At 37.5% G+C, this 20979-nt stretch overlaps 1 protein-coding gene and 1 pseudogene across 1 annotated transcript in view; one reads left to right on the forward strand and one right to left on the reverse strand.

Annotated features, from left to right (window-relative positions):
- The window catches only part of ATP6V1C1 (ATPase H+ transporting V1 subunit C1), a 47259-nt gene that overhangs the window by 14485 nt on the left and 11795 nt on the right, over nucleotides 1-20979 (reverse strand). The window contains exons 2-7 of the mRNA XM_047088848.1: nucleotides 15532-15702; nucleotides 14182-14249; nucleotides 8123-8208; nucleotides 3243-3337; nucleotides 1192-1283; nucleotides 59-157 (exon numbers count right to left, since the gene is read on the reverse strand). Coding sequence (XP_046944804.1) covers nucleotides 59-157; nucleotides 1192-1283; nucleotides 3243-3337; nucleotides 8123-8208; nucleotides 14182-14249; nucleotides 15532-15663 — 572 coding nt within the window. The 5' untranslated portion in view covers nucleotides 15664-15702. The remainder of the gene's footprint in view (nucleotides 1-58; nucleotides 158-1191; nucleotides 1284-3242; nucleotides 3338-8122; nucleotides 8209-14181; nucleotides 14250-15531; nucleotides 15703-20979) is intronic.
- Nucleotides 4501-5476, forward strand: LOC124518960 (centromere protein N-like; annotated as a pseudogene).

Below are 20979 nucleotides of genomic sequence, written 5' to 3' on the forward strand. Positions count from 1 at the left end.
GTATCAGACACTAACATTTTTTTTATATTTTAACAAGCAAAAGTAATAAAAGACATACTTGGGAACCACGACCAGTAATGTGACGAGATACTCTGAATCAAGAACAAAGTCATCCTTCTTCACAATTTCTGCTAAACTTCTAGTTAGCAAACTTCCTCTGAGGAGAGAAAAAAAATAATCAGGCTGATCATGCCTCCATAACATAAGAAGTATCAGGCTAATTACATTCACATCTACTATGTGTACACCTCAAGAGACTGATTAGTCTTAGGTAACGTTTCTACTTTGTAAGACGACTAAATTTAGCTGAGTATTTCCCACCCTCACTATCAAAGAAATGCTACCATTTATCAATATTTGCCTCTAGTATCTCCCCTTGTGTTTGCTTTAATTATTATAATTCAACTCTTCTCCTGATTACATATATCTAGTACCTTGACTGGGCAAGTGTTATTCATTGTATGCCAATTAAAACCTATTTCATCATAATTACAAAATTACATCATCTAAGGACAATCTCTGATCTTCCTCCCTCTCCCCAGGTATCATCTGATCCTAGGCAATTTTGGTTAGTTAACCCAATAATCAAATCAGTCTTCATTTGGTCTCCCAGTACATTTCATAATGAAAGTGACTTGCCCTGTTTGTACCACTGATAGTATCCAACCAACTTTCCCTCTGGAATATGAATGTGTAACTTGAATAGTTAAACATTTAAAGCTACACTTGCAGTGGTCATACTACAATGAGATCAAGAAAACAAACGTGTCCTATTTTTGGAAAATCTAACATGTAAAAAAGCTAAACTTGGAAAACAGATAAACAGACAAATTACATTCTTTGATAGAATTATTCTTTGATAAAATTCAAATAGAATTCTTTGATAGAATTCTTTTAAGCAGCAGGTGATTGCTATGCAATTAAACTATGATTCGATTTGAAACAATTTTAGGCAATCTTTCAGTGAAAACACAAATGGATAAAGGGACAAATTAGGACCCAACTCACAAGTTTTATAAAACAAGAATAAATCAGCTTCATCTGTTTTGACTAGTCTGAATTAATAAATTTTTCTCCGTGAAGTGAAAAAACACCATTTTAATTATAGAAATAGCATAAACTGGAATTCACTAAACCCCAACAATAGCTCATTCAGCACTTGCCCAATTCTTAATATTCACATATGCTTACGCATTCTTCCGTTCCAAATTCTGAAGATTCCCTTTCAAGTTATTATATGCGGATGCTCTAGATTTCAGGTCATTGTCAATCTGAGTCACTCCCTTTAAAAATGAAAAACAAAAATAAGCGAAATTTTTCTAACAGAAATAAAGTAGCTGTACCTGAACACTTTAAAAAACAAATACCACTAGTTGCTGATGTAACAACTATTATTTTAAAAGGACAACTTTTTTTTTAATGTTTATTTAAATTTTAGTATATAGTGCAATATTGGTTTCAGGAATAGAATTGAGTGATTCATCACTTACGTACAACACCCAGTGCTGATCACAACAAGGGCCCTCCTTAACACCCATTACCCGTCTAGCCCATCTCCCACCCACCTCCCTCCATCAACCCTCAGTTTGTTCTCTATTGTCAAGAGTCTCTTGTGGTTTGTTTCCCTCTCCTTTTTTCCCCCTTCCCCTATGTTCATCTCTTTTGTTTCTTAAATTCCACATGATTGAAATTATATGGTTTGGTCTTTGATTAACCTATTTTGCTTAGCATAATACATCCTAGCTCCATCCACATTGTTGCAAGTGGCAAGATTTCATTCTTTTTGATGTAAAAGCACAATTTAAAAGATGATTAAAAAAATAACTTCCTTCATTTTTAATAACCCTGGTAATTTCCATATGAATCTTTTCTACTAAAGATAATGTTTTAGTCCACATATATTTTAATTACTGTTATGATACTACATCTTAAACCATAAATGGAATCTAAGCCACCGGGTATAGAGATTATTAATTAAAAAGCTTTAAATTCACAAGGCTGAAGGATTAATTTCCAAAAGTAATGAAGGTACATAAGAGTTTTATTGTTCATAATGCCACTGTTCTTACATAGAGTATTTTTTCAATTAAATTAAAATTGTGGTTAGATGTATTTATAAATGTTACAGAAGCTGATTTTTCAAAAAGAGTCCTAAAACTACTAACAATGTAGGAAGAACATACAAATCAGCAGATTTAACATTTGAAGAACGAGTTTCAATTCAGCTCTACCATTATCAGTTGTGTGGCAATACGGTAAGTCAATTCACCTCTCTGAGCCTATTTCCTCATCTGTAGTAGTATCAGAAAATGATGATTAAATCCTTGATAACTGGACCAAAATAAGGAGACTTCAGTCATAGTCAGAGCACCACTTTATATTATCAAACTACTCATTTTCATTATATTATAATGATTACCTCAGCTTTAAAATCCTTGATAATCTACTCATTTATATTTAACTATACAGCACTTACTCAAAGTCACTGAAAGCTAGGAAAAGGAAAGTCTGTCCAAGTAATTTAAACTACACTTTTCAGTTCAGTCAGGTCAGAATGTTGACAAACAGTTAATAGATCCTTGTCTATCTGCCTTGTTTGGAGTTTCAGGTAAGACTTTTATATTTTCTCTCAAGTTCAATGACTATAATATAAAAGGAACTCTTAACTCGGTGAGTTCATGGATGAGCTTCAGGATCTGTGTACTCATTGAAACCGTACATAAAATCATGTGTACATCAATACAGGCATTTTTCTGTGTAGAGGGTCAATACTGAACGTCTGAAGGTGTCAGAAAACCCGTAAAGTTTAATGTCTGAAGCAGTACTGTATGAAAACATGCCAAAGTAATCATTATCACTAGCTGAATGACTCCTAAATCTTTAATAGATTCCAATTTCCTGTTCTACATAATCTCAGTTAACCCTTAAAATTTGTAGCAGTAATAATTATAGGATTTTAAAGTTTTTTTTTTCCTTACTTAAACACTGTTGATGTAATATTTAAGTTAACCACTTAAGTAAGTAAACTACACAACTTGGATAATGTACACTGGAAACTATAACACTTTTTAACATCTTTCTTTTTTGGTAAAGTTGTAGTAATGGTACCTCCTATTTATATCAGTCACATATAATTTAGTTGCTTTCTCAAAACCTAAACAGTATTTCACAGCTAAATACTTATAAAATCAATAAAGCCACTATGAATCAGTGTGTCCTACCTGTGTCATTTTTTATCTTACCTTGGCAATTATTTCAGAAATATTTTTCAGGGACTGCTTGATTGGGTATTTAGCCATGTCCCACTGAAACCTTGTTATATAAGTAACCAAGTCAACTGAAATAGGGAAATAAATTAATTACTGAGAAGCAATAGAGAGTTCATAGTTTGCTACACAGTAATAAATTTTAATGCTGAAATTTGCATCGAGAAAATCAGTAAAAACGTCATCACTGCTGGAGAGTCCAGATTTTTAAAATGTGGAACTATATTCAGTAATGGATTAATCAACATTTTTACTTTGTCATCTGACTGGATCTCTTCTTACTCAGAATTTTATATTTATAAATGCTCCTTCTAACGTGATGACTTAATAAATGGAATATGCACATACCCATGATATACCTCATATGTAGGAGAAACAGACACAAAGATTAAGAAACTACTCCTCAATAAGTAGAATTTGATGCAAGTATGTTCTTTCTTTGCCAGCCTACCCAAATAAACTGAAAATAAACCTGTCAAAACCAGGTAACAACCGTTTCTAGGAGTCTATACAACAATCTTCAAAACACAGGCCCCTTCACATTCAAATGAAAAGAATAAAAAATGTAAAGCCAAAGAGACACTCAACAACTATACCCTGGAAAGTTCAGTAATCAAGATGACTTTACTTCTCAAGTCTAATGGGATCAAGGTCAAGGAGACCAAATGGCTAACTGGCAAAAACAATTTACATCAAAATATCCTTGTCTCCTCAATTTCTTCCTACATTAATGTTAAGGGGTCAATATGGATGCTATTTCTAAAAGCAACTGCAGACGCAAGGCCACCCAGGTGGACTGTCAATCCCCATTCCACCTACTAGACTGCATGTCCTAGTTCATCAAATACCTACAAGATCAGTAAATGCATCCTAACTTAACATATCTACCTTCTATCCTTCTGCCCCGAACACAAATTAACAGAAATAGTAAACAACTAGGTCAGGATCACTATTGTAACAAAGAGCAAGAATAAATCACTAAATTTTTGTTTTACTAAGTATTTATTCAGCATCTATTATTTGCAAGGAGAAGAAATGAGGTTAGAGAAACACTAAATTAAAAATACAGTTAACTCTTGGCCGAGAAGAAACACTGCTGGAGATAACTGACTGTTAAGAGACCCGCACAGTGTGGCATCAGGCCCTTGAGTGTGGCAGGAACCTTGAGAAAGCCACATCCCAGGCTTGTGGGGCGACTTTTCCATAACCGCCACATGTTCCAATTGCCAAAGAGATGGATGAAACTGTTGCCACGTTTATCATGAGGACCATCTTGAAAATTCCAATGACTGAAATGATGAAAATCCTCAAAGCCTGGGATTTTTTGTCTGCAAATCAACTGCAGACCGTAAACTTCTGGCAGAGAAAGGAATCTCTCGTTCAGGACTTGGTTCTGCTCTGTGAGAATAAGTGTGCAAGTCTCCACGACACAGCCCTTTTAGACATCATTTATACTCAATTTCATCGGCACCAGAAAGTTTGGGATGTTTTTCAAATGAGTAAAGAACCAGGTGAAGACGCTGACCTTTCTTGATACGGAACAATTCAAAAGTTCATTTGAGAAAATTCTTCGGAGAGCATTAAAAAATGTGAGGGTCAGCTTCAGAGACGCTGAGGAGAATGCAGTACGGATCTGAATTGACTGGGGAACGCAGCATAGAAAGTCAAACCAGTACAAACCTGTCTGTGTGCTGTATTACTCCCAGACTCCCTACGCCTTCACTTCCTTCTGCCACCTGAAGAGCAATATACCCCTTCTGGGTCAGGCACTGACAGTGGCTAGCAATCACCATAAGATTGTGAAAATGGACCTCAGAAGCCAGTATCTGGACTCTCTGAAGGCTATTGTTTTCAAACAGTATAGTCAGACCTTTGAAACTCACAACTCCACCAAACCTCTACAAGAAATCCTTGAGCCGGACATACACACGGATTCAAGGACCATTCATGAAAACAGAATCGAAAAAGAGAGAGTCCGGAGAGTGACTCAAGAAACTTTTGGAGACTATCCTCCACCAAGACTAGAATTTGCACAATATAAGCTTGAAACAAAATTCAAAAGTGACTTCCATGGGGGCATCTTGACTGAGAGAAAAGAGCCCCTCCGGTGCCTAATGAAGTTCTCTAGCCTGCATCTTCTGGAAGCACTGAAATCCTTAGCACCAGCTGGTATTGCAGTCACACCACTTTCTTCATTGCTCACCCAATAAGGGAATGAATTATTTTTTTTTTTAATTTTTTTTTTCAACGTTTATTTATTTTTGGGACAGAGAGAGACAGAGCATGAACGGGGGAGGGGCAGAGAGAGAGGGAGACACAGAATCGGAAACAGGCTCCAGGCTCTGAGCCATCAGCCCAGAGCCTGACGCGGGGCTCGAACTCACGGACCGCGAGATCGTGACCTGGCTGAAGTCGGACGCTTAACCGACTGCGCCACCCAGGCGCCCCTGGAATGAATTATTTTAAAATCAGAGATAAATAAGATGTCTGTGGTTTTGTAAGCACGGTACTTCCTTGACTATATTGCATATGCATTTCAGTTAACAGCTAGCTGGAAAGCTTCTGTTTATGAACTTGTGTTTTAGAAATTCATTCTTAATATTGACAGTCCAGAAATGTTCAATATGCTTGTTGGGACTGATTCTTTCCTCCTCCAGTATGCACCCCACTTCCCCATATCCTGCAAAGCATAGCAATTGAGGGCCTTTAAAAAGCGATAAGGTGTCCTTTTCCTCACTCCTATCTCTCCTTGATCCTGGAGAGACTGGGTTCTAATTGCTTGTTTCCAAGGATTTTGTTTGAAGCCTTGGATCATGGAAAGAAACAGCAAGAAAGTATCCTCAACTCAAAACTTTCTAGGAAAATCATAAAATTGGTCCATTCAAAGGGTAGAGTTGGGTCCATTAAGTTATTGCAGGAAGTAGAATATCAGATGATTCAGTAATATAATAGTTTCAATGTAAGTATGATACTTTTCATAATCTGTTTTATCCTACATATGGCATTCAAACTCACCATACTACACTGATTTGTGAATAAAGATTTCAAAACTGGTACATCAGTTACATCTGATGGCAATTCTTCAGTGATCATCACAATATAGCATGTCCTTTCTTAATAACATTTCGAAATCTACTTCCTATTGTGTTCCACAAAGGATTTGGGGTATAAAAATGTATATTACAATTATGATAAAATTAAAAGGTGAGGCAGTCTTGGACAAATGGGAAAGCAAACGAAAAGCAAGGACCGAAAAAAGGTAGAGATAAAACTGCCATGTAACAAGATACGAGTGCCTCCATCTGCTAGAAGATTGAAAAACTGGAGCGGAGTTAGCCAGTGGTCAAAGCAGAGAAGAAAACACCATTCATGAGTGAAGACATTTAAAAACTGGTGCATCAGGGGCACCTGGGTGGCTCAGTGGGTTAGGCATCCAACTCTTGGTTTCAGCTCAGGTCATAATCTCACGGTTCGTGAGACGGAGCCTTGCGTCAGGCTCTGCGCTGACAATAAAGGGCCTGCTCGGGATTCTCTCTCCCCCTCTCTCTCTGCCTCTCCCCTGCTTGCTCTCTTTCTCTCTCTCAAAATAGATAAACATTTAAAACAAATTTTTTTAAATACAGTTAACTCTTAGTCAAACTACTCCATACTGCTGCCTCGGCATCCATTTTGTGTGGCCAAGTGGCCCACAGGGAACTAGAAATTACAGAAGCCTTTTCCTTGGGAGCAGTTCTAGGTAAGAGCCTGCAGAGTGACAAGAAATGTGAGTTCCTGATAGACTCCCACTGATAAAACACTCTCCCCCACTGCCCAGGGCCTTCTCCCTAAGACAAGACCCCCTCAAAGTTTGCCAAAGCCCCACTCTTTTTGGTTTGAACTGAACAATCCCAACTTAGCCTGGGAACCCCAAAGCACTCCACCCGCAGACCCTAATAAAGGCATGTGCCCCAGGTCCTGCCACTCTCTGCCTGCACCTTGATCTCCCCATATGGTGCCCCCTCCCACAGGACCCGTGAGTAATAAACTTCTCTATTTCACTTTCCCTTGAGGTCTTTTGCTGAATCATGGCTCAACATCCCATGATACTCCAGGACTCTCTACTCAACAAATGTTAATATAACAAAATCACAACAGTGACACTCATCACAGTAGGAATACAGAACAGAATGAAAGAAAAGGGTTACTTCTTATTATAATGACATATCACTAAAGATGAGCCTAAATTAAAATAAAGTGTCATTTCATAAAGAACACCAAATACAAGTGCAAATGACAACAGTGAGGTCAAACTATCTTTACAAAGTCATTATTATACCAAGCAAACTATTAGCTTCCAGCTACAGAGAGGTCAGTAGCAGACTACTCCATGGCACTAAGGTAAAGAAATGCCATATTCAAATTTGAGGGGAAAGGCATTTCCCCTGCACTAAAATTAAAAATTTTTATTCCAAGGCTTTAGAAGTTGGATGCTATTAAATATAAAAGCTAGAGAAGACAAGTATTCAGCTGGAAAAATGCTGAGACACATAACCTAGAAACACTGTGAATGTGAGTTAACAACTGGCTCCAGGAAATAACTCAGGTAAATCTTTATAATACTGCTTTTAGAAGGACGTGACATCTATGTCATAAGCTATATTATCTACTATGTATGTAAGACTGTCTTACACAAAATGTTAAGGGGGACAAGATGTAACTAGAATATCACCAAATTCAGTAATAACAATTATATCTTTAGTGGCTTTCTATTATATTTAATATCCTTATCTACAGATTTTTTTACATTCTTTTTTTGTTTTTATAGCTAAGTCATTCACTTATACAAGTCAGTATCAAATCTTGAAACATTAGCTTACCTCCATTGGCCAACAGATTCTCCTGAACTTTATCTTTACTATCTTCCAATACATCAGCCATATATTGAGCCACTTTCTTAACCACCCTTGGGAGGGGAAAAAAAAAATCAATAATCGTTTCCAGGAAAAAGACCTAAATTCCATGCTTTACAATGAACACACTACATACACACATGAATTGGACTATATATCCCTTTACATGTATCTACTTAATACAGAACAAATGGGTTATAACTTCTTAAGTAATGTTTTAAGGATAGAAGGGACCAAGGTTTTGTAACATGCAAAGCTGAACTGAGTAACCGTAGACTTTTAACTATTTAACTATTTCTTAACTATTATTTAACTATTTAACTACTATTAACTATTAGGAACAATGCTAAACTATGGTGTCGTTAACTACTGAGGCACCTATACATCACCTTATCAATCCCTTCATTTTATATAAGTAAAGACACCAAAGTATAAAGAGAATAAATGACTTCGTCACAAAAGTCACAAAATCACAAAAGCAGCTAATGGCAGAGCTGAGACTAGAAACACAGTGTCTGGACTTTGGTGTTCTTTCTCTGGTTCCATGTCTGCCTCTAGGCCCTGGGGGGTGGGATACAAAAGTATACAAGACAAAATATCGAGTTGAAAAGATACCAAAACATACAAATGACTAAATACAAAGCAATGTGTGGTTAAGTGCCAACTGAGATTACCAGGTTACAGAGAAGAGAAGCATAAAAGAAAAAGGGATCACTTTCAGATACTGGAATCAAAAAGTCATAATGACTCTGGGGCATCAGGGTGGCTTGGTCAGTTAAGTGTCCAACTCTCGATTTCGGCTCAGGTCATGATCTCACGGCTCATGGGTTTGAGCCCTGCATGGAGCTCTGTGCCGATAACGTGGAGCCTGCTTGGGGTTCTCTCTCTCTGCCCCTCCCCAGCTTGTGTGCTCTCTCTCAAAATAAATAAACTTTAGAAAGAAAAAAAAAAAAGCACAATGACTCATGAGCAGGGCAATAAAGGATAGGAATGGTTTTGAAAGGATGATTACGATGGGAAGAAAGTATACTCTTTCTACAGGGCATCCTCCGAGTCAGGATCAGGAGAGGCAGAAAAGCCAATGGGCCTTCACAGTATTATGAGGAATCCAGGCTGCCCAGCGTGCTGAGAGGGGGAGGGGGGGCGAGGAAGGTGGCCCAGAGCCAGACTGCAGATAGACAGCCTCTGGGGCAGACTTTACAGAGAAGTACAGTATAACACGGTCCAAACAGGGTTTTTGACAATTCATCTGAGGACCATATGCTCAATGGCAGGGAGAGTAACCGGTAGACAAATTAAGAAACGCCATGCAATATGAACCAATAAAGCCCAGAAAAAATCCTATGCTGAATGACCTCAAACCTAATCAAGCAGAACTGCAGAAAAAATGATAAAGCTGTTAAGTCTTCAACTCAGATTTGTATACACATTTGGCTATGTCTCCAAAATTCACTTATCCCTTCAAAGGCGACAAACCATTATTCCCATATAATTTCCCAAGCATCTTGTAAACAGAACCATTTGCTATGAATATGTAAAAATGGTCATATGTTTGCCACAGAAATAGTTCAAGAGTATAGAACGGCCTGGTGTCAGGTTTATACACTTAATGTGTAATTGAGAACTTCACAATCTCCCTGTGCAACTCCACAAAAGTTATCTATGTCCGAATACACATGGTAACCTTAAAAGCTGCTCTTATCATTAAATTACTTGGTAAGTAAAAACTGTAATTTACTCCACATTATCACAATGTTCAGACTTAAAAAGCTAACATCTGTCAATTCTACCAAGGCCTAACAACCACAGATTTTTAAATTCTTCAAAGGTTTCAGGAAAACTGACGAAGACAAGTTGCATAACAGTGCAGAAGAGGAGACAAAATGCACAGGCAACTTTTAATTCCATGACCAAACAGACTGCATTTACCCTAAATACTTTCCAGATTCCTCCCCTAAAAAATGTGAACAAACCTTAAACTATATGCAGGACATCCCAATGACAATTTAAAGAAAGACCTATAGAGCCACCCAGGTGATTAACAAGAATCCAAGTAAGTGTTGATAATTACATTCTCAGGGACTTCCCTTCTTCAGATTTCTTTGGTTGTCACCACCTGAAACTGTAATGTGGGGATGGGACTGTAGGGAAGACCATCATCTCAGGAATGGCAACTACAAAGAGTTTTCCTCAACTAAAAATGTGTAATCCAGAAACCAAGAGATGATTCATACTATCAATCAGTCCGCTGAGAATATCATCAATAATTACTTTCACATTTGCCCTACCATGAATACATGAAATTAGTAACCGTAAAGTACTGTTACTTTTTCTTTCATCCTTTTACTAATTCTTATGCCAAGTGTCTTGCCTCAGTTGAAGCTTGTAATATCTCTTGCCTAATCTACTTTAAACCTGTCTCCTAATTGGCCTCTTTGCCTCCAGTGTTAAAGACCATCAGTATATCTTCTGGTCTATTTACTTACTATATGCTGGTATGTTAAATCAATATAGAGAGGCAATATTTGCCTCTATTACCAGAAACATTGCATTATGGTGGTTCTATCAATTCAGAAAAGCCTAATAGCACACATGGGAAATCCTTCTACACAGACTTCAAGTTCCCTTAAAGCTTCAATCAAATACACATTTCTAAGATTCTCCAAAATTCTGTATTTTACAAAATTGTACCTATTCACCTAAACCCTACCTATTTAAAAGCTCTGTATTCCAAGAGTCAAAGGGATTATAACTGATTCTGCCAATTAATCAAAATGCAAAAAGTTATCAAGGACCCAAACCCATCTTCGGCTAAAACACAAAGTAAATTTCAGAAGTAACTGAAAGTGGAGTTTAGAAAAACCTACGCTCACGGATTAAAGACTTAATATTGGTAGGATGGCAACAATCCCCAAATTGACCTACAGATTCAACACAATCCCTCTCAAAATTCCAGCTGACTTCTTTGCAGAAATTTGACATGATCCTAAAATTCATATAAAAATGCAAAGAATCAGAATAGCCAAGACAACCTTGAAAATTTAGAAAAACACAGAGAATTCACACTTTCTGATTTCAAAACTTACTACAAAGCTACAACAATCAAGACAATATGGTAGTGGCATAAAGACAGAAATAAGGAATAGAAAGAAATATAAAATAAAACTGAGACTCCAGAAATAAACCCTCACATTTACGTTGAATTGATTTTCAGCAAAGGTGCCAGGACAATTCAATGGAAAAAAAAAAAAAATAGTCTTTTCAACAAATGGTGTTAGGACAACTGGATATCCACATGCAAAAAAACCCCTGAAGTGGGGACTCCTACCTCACATCATATACAAAACTTAACTCAAAATGGATGTAAGACCTAAATGTAAAAGCTAAAACTATAAAACTCTTACAAGAAAATACAGCTATAAAATTGTGTCACCTTGAATTAGGCAATGGTTTCTTAGACAAACAAAACACAAGCAATGAAAAATAGATACACTGGACATTAAAATGAAAAATTTTGTGCTTCACTCTCTCAGGTTTCCAAGATGACCAAGAAAGAAGGAATAATGGTCATGCCAAAAAGGGCCGCGGCCCCATGCAGCCTATTCTCTGCACTAACTGTGCCCGTACCATGCCCAAGAACAAGGCCATTAAGAAGTTCGTTATTCTGGGGCACCTGGGTGGCTCAGTCAGTTGGGCGTCTGACTTCAGCTCGGGTCACGATCTCACGGTTTGTGACTTCCAGCCCCGTGTTGGGTAGGCTCTGTCCCAACAGCTCAGAGCCTGGATCCTGCTTTGGATTCTGTGTCTCCCTCTCTCTCTGCCTCTCCTAGCTTCTGCTCTGTGTGTCTCTCTCTCAAACATAAACAAACATTTAAAAAAAAAAAAAAGAAGTTCATTATTCAGAATATAGTAGAGGCTGCTGCAGTCAAGGACATTTCCGAAGCGAGTGTCGACGCCTAGGTGCTTCCCAAGCTGTATGTGAAACTACATTACTGTGTGAGTTGTGCCATTCACAAGGTAGTCAGGAATCGCTCTCACGAAGCACGGAAGGACCGAACACCATCACCCCGATTTAGATCTGCTGCTGCTGCCCCACAACCTCCATCAAAGCCCACGTAAAGAGCTAAGTCCTTAAGGACTGAAGAAAAACTGTTCTCTGTTAAAAAAAAAAGACGGAGATTATACTTAAAAAAAATTTTTGTGTGTGTGTGTGCTTCAGAGGTGCCTGGCTGACTCAGTTGGTAAGGCGTGTGACTCTTAATCTCAGGGTTGTGAGTTTGAGCCCCACATTGGATATAGAGATTATTTAAAAATAAAATCTTCAAAAAAAACTTTTTGCGTGTGCTTCAAAGGACACTATCAAGAAAGTGAAGACAATCCACAGAATGAAAGAAAATATGTGCAAGTCACATTATGATAAGGGACTTGTATCTAGAATATATAAAGAACTCTTAGAATTCGATAATAAAAAGGCTAATAAGCCAATTTAGAAATGGGCAAAGAATCCAAATAGACATTTCTCAAAGAAACAGAAATGGCCAGAAAATGCATGAAAAAATGCTCAACACATCATTAATCATTAGGTAAATGCAAATTGAAAATGCAGAGAAAGGGGTCTCTGGGTGGCGCAGTTGGTTAAGCGTCCAACTTCAGGTCAGGTCATGATCTCATGGTTCGTGAGTTTCAGCCCCGCGTCCGGCTCTGTGCTGAGCCTGGAGCCTGTTTCAGATTCTCTGTCTCCCTCTCTCTTTGTCCCTCCCTCAACTCATGCTCTGTCTCTCAAAAATAAAATAAACGTTAAAAAATTTTTTACAAAAAGGAAAATGCAATGAAACACTATTTCATACTCACTAGAAAGACTATAATCAAACAGATGAATAGTAACAAGTTTGTCAAAAATGTGAAGCAATGAGAACCTCCATAGTCTGCACTGGTGGGTCTGTAAAACGGTGTAACCACTTTGGAAAACAGTCTGGCAGTTCCTCAAAATGTTAAAAATAGAACTACCATATGACCCAGTAACCCCACTCCTAGGTACACATCCAAGAGAAATGAAAACATAGGAGTATACAAAAACTTGTACACAAATATCCATACCAGTATTCTCAAAAAGTAGAAATAGCCTAAATGTCCACCATCTGATAAATGGATTAATAAAATATGGTACATCTATACAATGGAGTATTATTTGGTAACAAAAAGAAATGAAATATCAATACACGCTGCAACATGGATGAATCGTGAAACATTATGCCAAGGAAGAGAAGCCAGTCACAAGAGATCACATATTAGAGGATTTCATTTACACGAAATGTCCAGAATAAGCAAATCTGTAGCGCCAGAGAGCGGTCAGGGGATAAGGGGGAGGCAAGGAATAGGATGTTTGTGATGGTGGTAGTGGGAGAGTGATGAAGATGTACTGTGACTGACTGTGGCAATGGCTGCACAACTCTACGACTATTCTAGAAATCACTGTACACTTAAAGGGTACACGTTGTACACTTTAAACAGATGAATCGCATAGTATGTAAGTTATATCTCAATAAAAATATTAAAGATAGTCACCATTTTCATACTTCAAACAGGTATATTTTATTGTATATAAAATGTACTTTCATAAAGGTGATTTAAAAAGAAAACAAAGAGTCATTTTCTTTTATTATTTTATTTATTTAAATAAATTACTTATTAGCATCAAATTAAATTATTTATTTTTATTTATTTTGAGAGAAAGAGAGCACTAGCAGGGGAGAGTCAGAGAGAGAGGGAGAGAGAATCCCAAGCAGGCTCCACGCTGTCAGCGCAGAGCTCCAGGTGGGGTTCAACCTCACGAACCGTGAGATGATGACCTGAGCTGAAATCAAGAGTCAGACGCTTAACTGACTGAGCCACCCAGGCGCCCAAGAGTCAGCATCTTCTAAAACCATTCCAATAAGTAGACTATACATGTGATAATAAACCCAATGTCCAGGTAGCCTGAGAACAGTGACTCATTTTGCTCTAGTCAATGCATATAAATACATTACCCTTCTACAAATGCATCCAGTTTAGCCAGTTCATCCGACAAACCAACCAAGACATCCAGTGTGCCAACCTAGAAGGGAAATACAGCATTTTACTACTTAGGTTTCATCCCCTGCCATTTTTTTTTTTAACAAGGTGATACAACACCTTGATTTGAAGGGCCCATAAATCCTAAGTTCTCCGTATTTTATTCCATGATGTGCAAGTGTGGTTAAAAAAGTTTGCCAGACATCTCAAAGGTATTTATATGCACGGGATAATCCTCTAATTCATGGGTACAGCCAGCATTTAAGAGGTGAAGATTCTGCCATGGCAGGCCTATGCGTCTGCTTCCACTGCCCAGTGATGGGTGGACCATTTGAAGTCATGGTTTACAGCAGCAGCTCTTAAATAGGGAGGGGTCCATGACTATCAGTGTCTCAAAGGAATTCGTAACTCCCAAAATACGAAGAACCGGTAATTTTAAGTTATTTCTTAAATGATTGCTCTATATAACTACCTGCTAAGTTACCCAGCAAAATAAAAATACTGTGATTTTTCCATTCTGTAAAATTACTGATAACCTGCTTCCCTTTGAGGCTGCTAGGTTACAGACCTTCAATAAATATTAAATAAATTAACCACATTAAATAACTAAGGTAGACCTGCAAAGTATGATTAAAGAGGTCTAATGGTAAAACGTTCGCAACATTACTGAAACTTGCATGAATTTAATAACAAAAAACTGGGTTTGCTGTGATATTGAAGTATATTACTAAGATTTTTCACTTCTGAAGATATATGTGAATATAATATATCAAATATTTTCATAACATTTCTCATTACAATTCAAATTACAATTTAGAAAAGCACAAAAGTTTAGAAAAATATTATTCACTTTGGTAGTTTACTTCTAAAATCTCAAGTTCCTCATTATTTAAAATGTGAAGATTAGAGGGGCTCCCGGGTGGCTCAGTCAGTTAAGTGTCCAACTTCGGCTCAGGTCATGACCTCCCGGTCAGTGAGTTCAAGCCCCGTTTTGGGCTCTGCGCTGATAGCTCAGAGCCTGGAACCTGCTTCAGATTCTGTGTCTCCCTCACTCTCTGCCCCTCCCCCGTTCACTCCTCTGTCTCTTCTCTCTCTCAAAAGTAAATAAACATTAAAAAAATTTTAAAGACCAAGAGAAAATCAAATTAAAAAACAAAATCTGAAGATTAGAAAGAACAAGATAAGTTCTCAATTATGCCAATGGCTAGAAATGAGTTTTTTTTTTTTGAAGGAACCCAGATCTCTAATTTCTACCAAAATGTAAGCAAAGACAACTGTTCTCTTCACAATGAACTCATACACTACTTTGCACCATGCCATTTTACCTTTAAGTCAGGAATGTTAAATTTTGAAGTAATAGCAAGATTATTGTTCTTTGTAGTTGCTGCATGCAATTTCTCCCATGTTTGCTGACATGTTTTCTCCCCGGGAGCAGATATAAGCCAGAACTCAGTCATATTTGTTACCAAGTGTTTCTTTCCAAATCAAAAGGGACTCTGAAAGGTAAAACGAAACAAACAAAAAATACCTTCAATACCATTTGTTTCTAAAGTATTTCAGAGTCACAGGATAAGTGATAAATATTAACCTTTTTCAAAACGAATCCAGCATTGGCAGCTGATCCCAAGCAGAGTCAAATGTACCTACCTGAAGTAAATCCACATAAATGGTAAAAGGGGATTTATTTATGACACTAGGGGGAAAAAAGATGATAAAAACCTAACACATTTAGTATCTAATTTTTTTTTTTAACTACAAGACATTCTAAAATGGGAATTATTCAAAGAGGTGCAGCTACGGAAAATACCAGCCACCAAACGTTTCATTCCACAAAAGCAGTAGAAGAATCACAAATTTACAGGCTAATCTTAAACTCTTAAAACAAAAAACCAAAATAGGAAATTTTAAAACATGCATAACTTTTACCTTTGAGAAGGAACTGAATCAATGCACTCGAACAGAAGCCACCAAATAAATTTGTCACATCTGGCTTAGCAAATCCTACAAAGTTAGCCAAATTAGTTATTAATTTTAACCCATATTCAACCTAAGGGAATCTCCTCACATCCCTGGCATATAGTTAGCTGCCATCAAACTTTACGAATTTGCAAAACAATCTTACCAATTGGCCTTACACTTAAAAATATAACAGGGCGGGGGCTGGGGGTGGTACCATTGGATCTAAGTGAGAGGCTGTGGACCTCCCTCTCCAGGCAGTTCCATTAAGACACAACCAACCCTCTTACACAATCTCTCTCCTTCCCTCCCACATGGAAAAATAAAAGTCCAGAGCCAAATATATTCAGAATCTAAGTTTAGGTAAAGCACACAAGCTCCTAAAAATGAAAATATTACCGCACCATTATTTCTACTTGAATATGTCTTCATCAGGACCACCATAAACCTTCTACTACCAGTCACTGTTTACACTCTCCCGAATAGAAAAGAACTACCTTACAAAGCTGTCCTGATAACAAAATCATGTAACGAATGTGAGACGACTTTGTAAATTTAAATTTACTTTAAAATATAAAGTATAATAATCATAATGGACTTTTATTAACTTCATAATTTCACTCATCCTATTTTTAGAATTGTAATTAAGGTAATCCTAGGCAATCATTACACAATTGAAAGTGAACACAGATGCCATTCTATATACTTTGTTATCTTTTTCCAATTTCTGTTTATACAGATCTACTACATACCAGGTACTGTTTTAAATGTTTTAGGGGCACCTGCGTGGCCTGGTCAGTTAAGCATCCGACTGCAGCTCAGGTCATGATCTCGTGGTTCGCGAGTTTGAGCCCCACATTGGACTCTGTGCTGTCAGCTCAGAGCCTGGAGCTGGCTTAGGATTCTGTGTCTCCCTCTCTCTCTGTCCCCTGCCCACTCACATTCTGTCTCTCTCTCAAAAAAGACGTATTAAAAAAACAAAAAAAATAAAAATAAAAATGGGGTGGAGCACCTGGGTGGCTCAGTCGGTTGGGTGACCGACTTGATTTCAGCTCAGGCCATGATCACAGGGTCGTGGGATCGAGGTCCATGTCCGGCTCCACGCATGGAGCCTCCTTGGGATTCTCTCTCTCTCTCTGCCCCTCCCCTGCTGGTGCTCTCTCTCAAAACAAATAAATATTTTAAAAAATAAAATAAAAGATATCTAGGGAAAATATGGTACAATGTTAATAACTGTTAAATCTGGGTAGTAGGTACACGGATGTCTGTTAATCTAAAGTATTTGAACTTTTCTGCATACTTGAAATATTTCAAAATTAAGTATTTTTAACTGTTACGGAATGTAATTACAATAAAATAAAACAATGTTTAGCACATTTATAAATTTTAATGGACTCTCAAACAGAATATACAGAGAATAGTCTTGTTACTATGTTAATCCCCCAAGCACAACTTTTCGGTTTTAAAACTAGTCAAGATGCTTTCTAGTCTGTTCATACAGTGTTATGACCAAGTATAGTAATATATTGAACAAAAACCTTCCTGATGTCCTGGAATTTTTTGTCAAGAAATACTTTAGGGTCAACATATTCAGGAACTCTAACTGCAAAATATTGTAAAGGTAAGAGCTCGGGCTACACTTGTATTAACTCCAGAGTCCATCTCAGTAAGTTGCTCTTTAAATTCCTGATGAGAGGGGCGCCTGGGTGGCGCAGTCGGTTAAGCGTCCGACTTCAGCCAGGTCACGATCTCACGGTCCGTGAGTTCGAGCCCCGCGTCGGGCTCTGGGCTGATGGCTCAGAGCCTGGAGCCTGTTTCCGATTCTGTGTCTCCCTCTCTCTCTGCCCCTCCCCCGTTCATGCTCTGTCTCTCTCTGTCCCAAAAATAAATAAACGTGGAAAAAAAAAAATTAAAAAAAAAATAAATAAATAAATTCCTGATGAGATGTTGTGGTTCTATCTCCTGCTTTCCTGTCTTCCCCTAACCCGAGTCACCTCACCTAAGCTGCTCCAAACCTTGCTATCTTTTCATTTGCCTTTGGCAACTTTGGCTCTGGCTTTTCCCCTTCTCTGATCTCCTCCATCTAATATTCTTGCACTTATCAAATCTAGTTTTTTTAGCCCAAACACCAGTCATAGCACTACCTTAAACTTTAAAATTCTAAGTTGATCAGAGAATTCCATAACATCTTTAAACCTCTTTCACTAATCCAGATCTTCTACATGATGGTAGTTTTTGGAAATCTGAGGTTTTATTATAATTATTTATACAAGCAGTTTTGTTAAAGTGTATCTGATGACATTTTATACCTCCTCTACCTTCCAAAATGGCAGGTGATTAAATCAATAAGTTCTTTCTGATATTTTAAAATTATCCAAAGTGCAGCTTCTTCAAAGATGGTAATAATATGAGCTATTACAGTAGATGTCACTATCATACCATTTAGAGTTCTAGAAAATCTTTTTTATCCAACAGGTTTCCAAAGTATTTCAAAAACAAGAAAAAGAACCCCATTTTTCATCTATAAATAACTGCCCTATCCTATTTCACTGAGCTATTATCAGGACCAAATAAAATAATGTCACGATGATTCTAAGCAAAAGTAGAGTCTGGAAATGTCTAGGAAAGAGGTACCTGCTGGCTCAGTAGGAGCATGTAACTCTTGATCTCCAAGTCATAAGTTTGAGCTCCACACTTAGCCACCAGAAATCATAAGTTTGAGATTGGTTTAAAAAAAAAAAAAGAAAGAAAGAAAAGAAAAAGGAAATGTCTAGGAAACTTATAGAAAGTACTCTAATTCCATTTTTAACTGGAACCCTCTCTAGGGCCTAATTGTTTGGACATGAGGAGGAAAAGGTATTCTCTATGTTTGGTATTATGTTATACACATCGCATATGCTATCTCATTTAATTCTCATGACAGCCCTATGAGCTAGGTAGTAATACTTGGGAGAGGTTCTCATTTACCAAGGCCACATGAGTGGCAAGTGGGGTTCAAATACCACGGAGTTTGACTGTAAAAGGCTATGTACTCTCTATTGTGTCATAGTAGAAGAAAATGTTCCGCACTCAGACCCACATGAGCTCCGCTATTTGAAGAAATCCATGCGTAACCTTAAACCCTTTTGTCCTGCTTCCTTCTGGGCTCCAAGCAACCGATAGGCCCAAGGAATTCTAAATAAATTGAGCTTCCCTTCCCTTTTCTTTTCATCTAGGATCATCAGAATGATGTTGATGTCTGAAACAGCAACGCCCAGCACCCCAACTATCCTAGCTCCTAGAAGGAACAATGATACCTCCAAACAGAAAAGCAAAAAAAAAAAAAAAAAAAAATAGTTTCAAGAGATATGGAGATAGAATTTAAATTTAATTAAATTTAAAAAGAGAAAAAGAGCACAAACTTTACAGTCCCATTAATAAACTCCTGACTCTATTCCCTCACTAGTTTCCTCATCTGTGGAATACTACAAATCTCTTCACACAACTGTTGGAAGGAATCAACAAAATGATGAACCTAAGAATTGCCCTTGAGAACAGCATCAGTAAGTCTTATGCAAAATTCCTTTTGTTCTGTTTTTGAACAATGTCCACTGTTACCCTGTGGACACAAGTCACATAAAAAGATTTCTCCTTGAGGGGCGCCTGGCTGGCTCAGTTGGGAGAGTATGTGACTCTTGATCTTGGGGTCATTGAGTTCAAGCCCCACACTGGGAACAGAGCCTACTTAAAAAAATTTTTTTTTCCTTGAAATTTAAAAAACTTCAAGCTCAGCTCCAAATAAAATTTATCTTTGCAGATGAATATACATGTATCTTAAATGAAATTGTATTATTAAACACATTTCCCCTTTTCTCTCAGCTGCACTGAAACAATCAAACCTGGGTGTCCACTGTTTATCTTGTCATCAAGAACCTAGACATTTCCATCTCCTCTGAACGCTTCAAATGACTTCTGTTTTTATTCCTAATCATTTCCCTTTTTTCATCTTGCATATTGGAAGTCAGGCATAAATACACACGAATCATATGTTTAACAAAAGGGAAAATTAAAAGGTACCCTAATCAAATGTTGGAATTCCTCAAGACTCAGACCTAGGTCTGACTCCCTCTGTTACATGTGGGTATAAACATGTGCATACAATTTTTCTCTTGAGGATGTTATCTATAACAAGACAATTCCAGGCTAGATGCTGAACTCTCTCAAATTTTTACCTCCAGCTCAGACTCCTCTGCTGCATCCAGAGCCATACCCAACAAGCCTCCTCAACTAACTACAAGACCTCTCCACTTGGAGGTCTCAAAAACATCTAAAACCCAGTGTTTTTAGTCAAATTCATGTCTTCCCTCAAACCTCTTCCTACTCCAGTGTTCCCTGGGTTATTACAGGTATACCCCTGCAACATTAGACAATTAGAACTGTCAAATGTCATCAAGATAACAGCCAATACTTACTGGGCACTTCCTACCTCCTAGCACCAATAAAAACACTTCATATATATTAACTCATTTCATATGTTTAAAACAACCTTATCAGATGGGTAGTAGTTGCAAAGAAACCAAGGCACAGAAAGTACCTCATACGAGATACACCACAGAATGGATATCATACATTGTGACAGTATATATTATATGCTACAGATAAATATATTATATGCTCTCATAGCACTTTCTTTTTAGTGTTTCCCTGAGGGACACTTTTTATTCAAGTCTTTCTTCCAAATAAACTGCCCATTAGAGTTGGTGGAAACCATGATAATTTTTGCTCACAACTCAGTACCTGGCCAGTATGTAGAACCTCAAAAAGTACCTACTGAATAT

This window comes from Lynx rufus, unplaced genomic scaffold, assembly GCF_022079265.1.
Source record: "Lynx rufus isolate CCGP_SWC_20201006 ecotype Redwood Valley unplaced genomic scaffold, mLynRuf1.p SCAF_26, whole genome shotgun sequence".
In the NCBI taxonomy this organism is placed as follows: domain Eukaryota; kingdom Metazoa; phylum Chordata; class Mammalia; order Carnivora; family Felidae; genus Lynx; species Lynx rufus.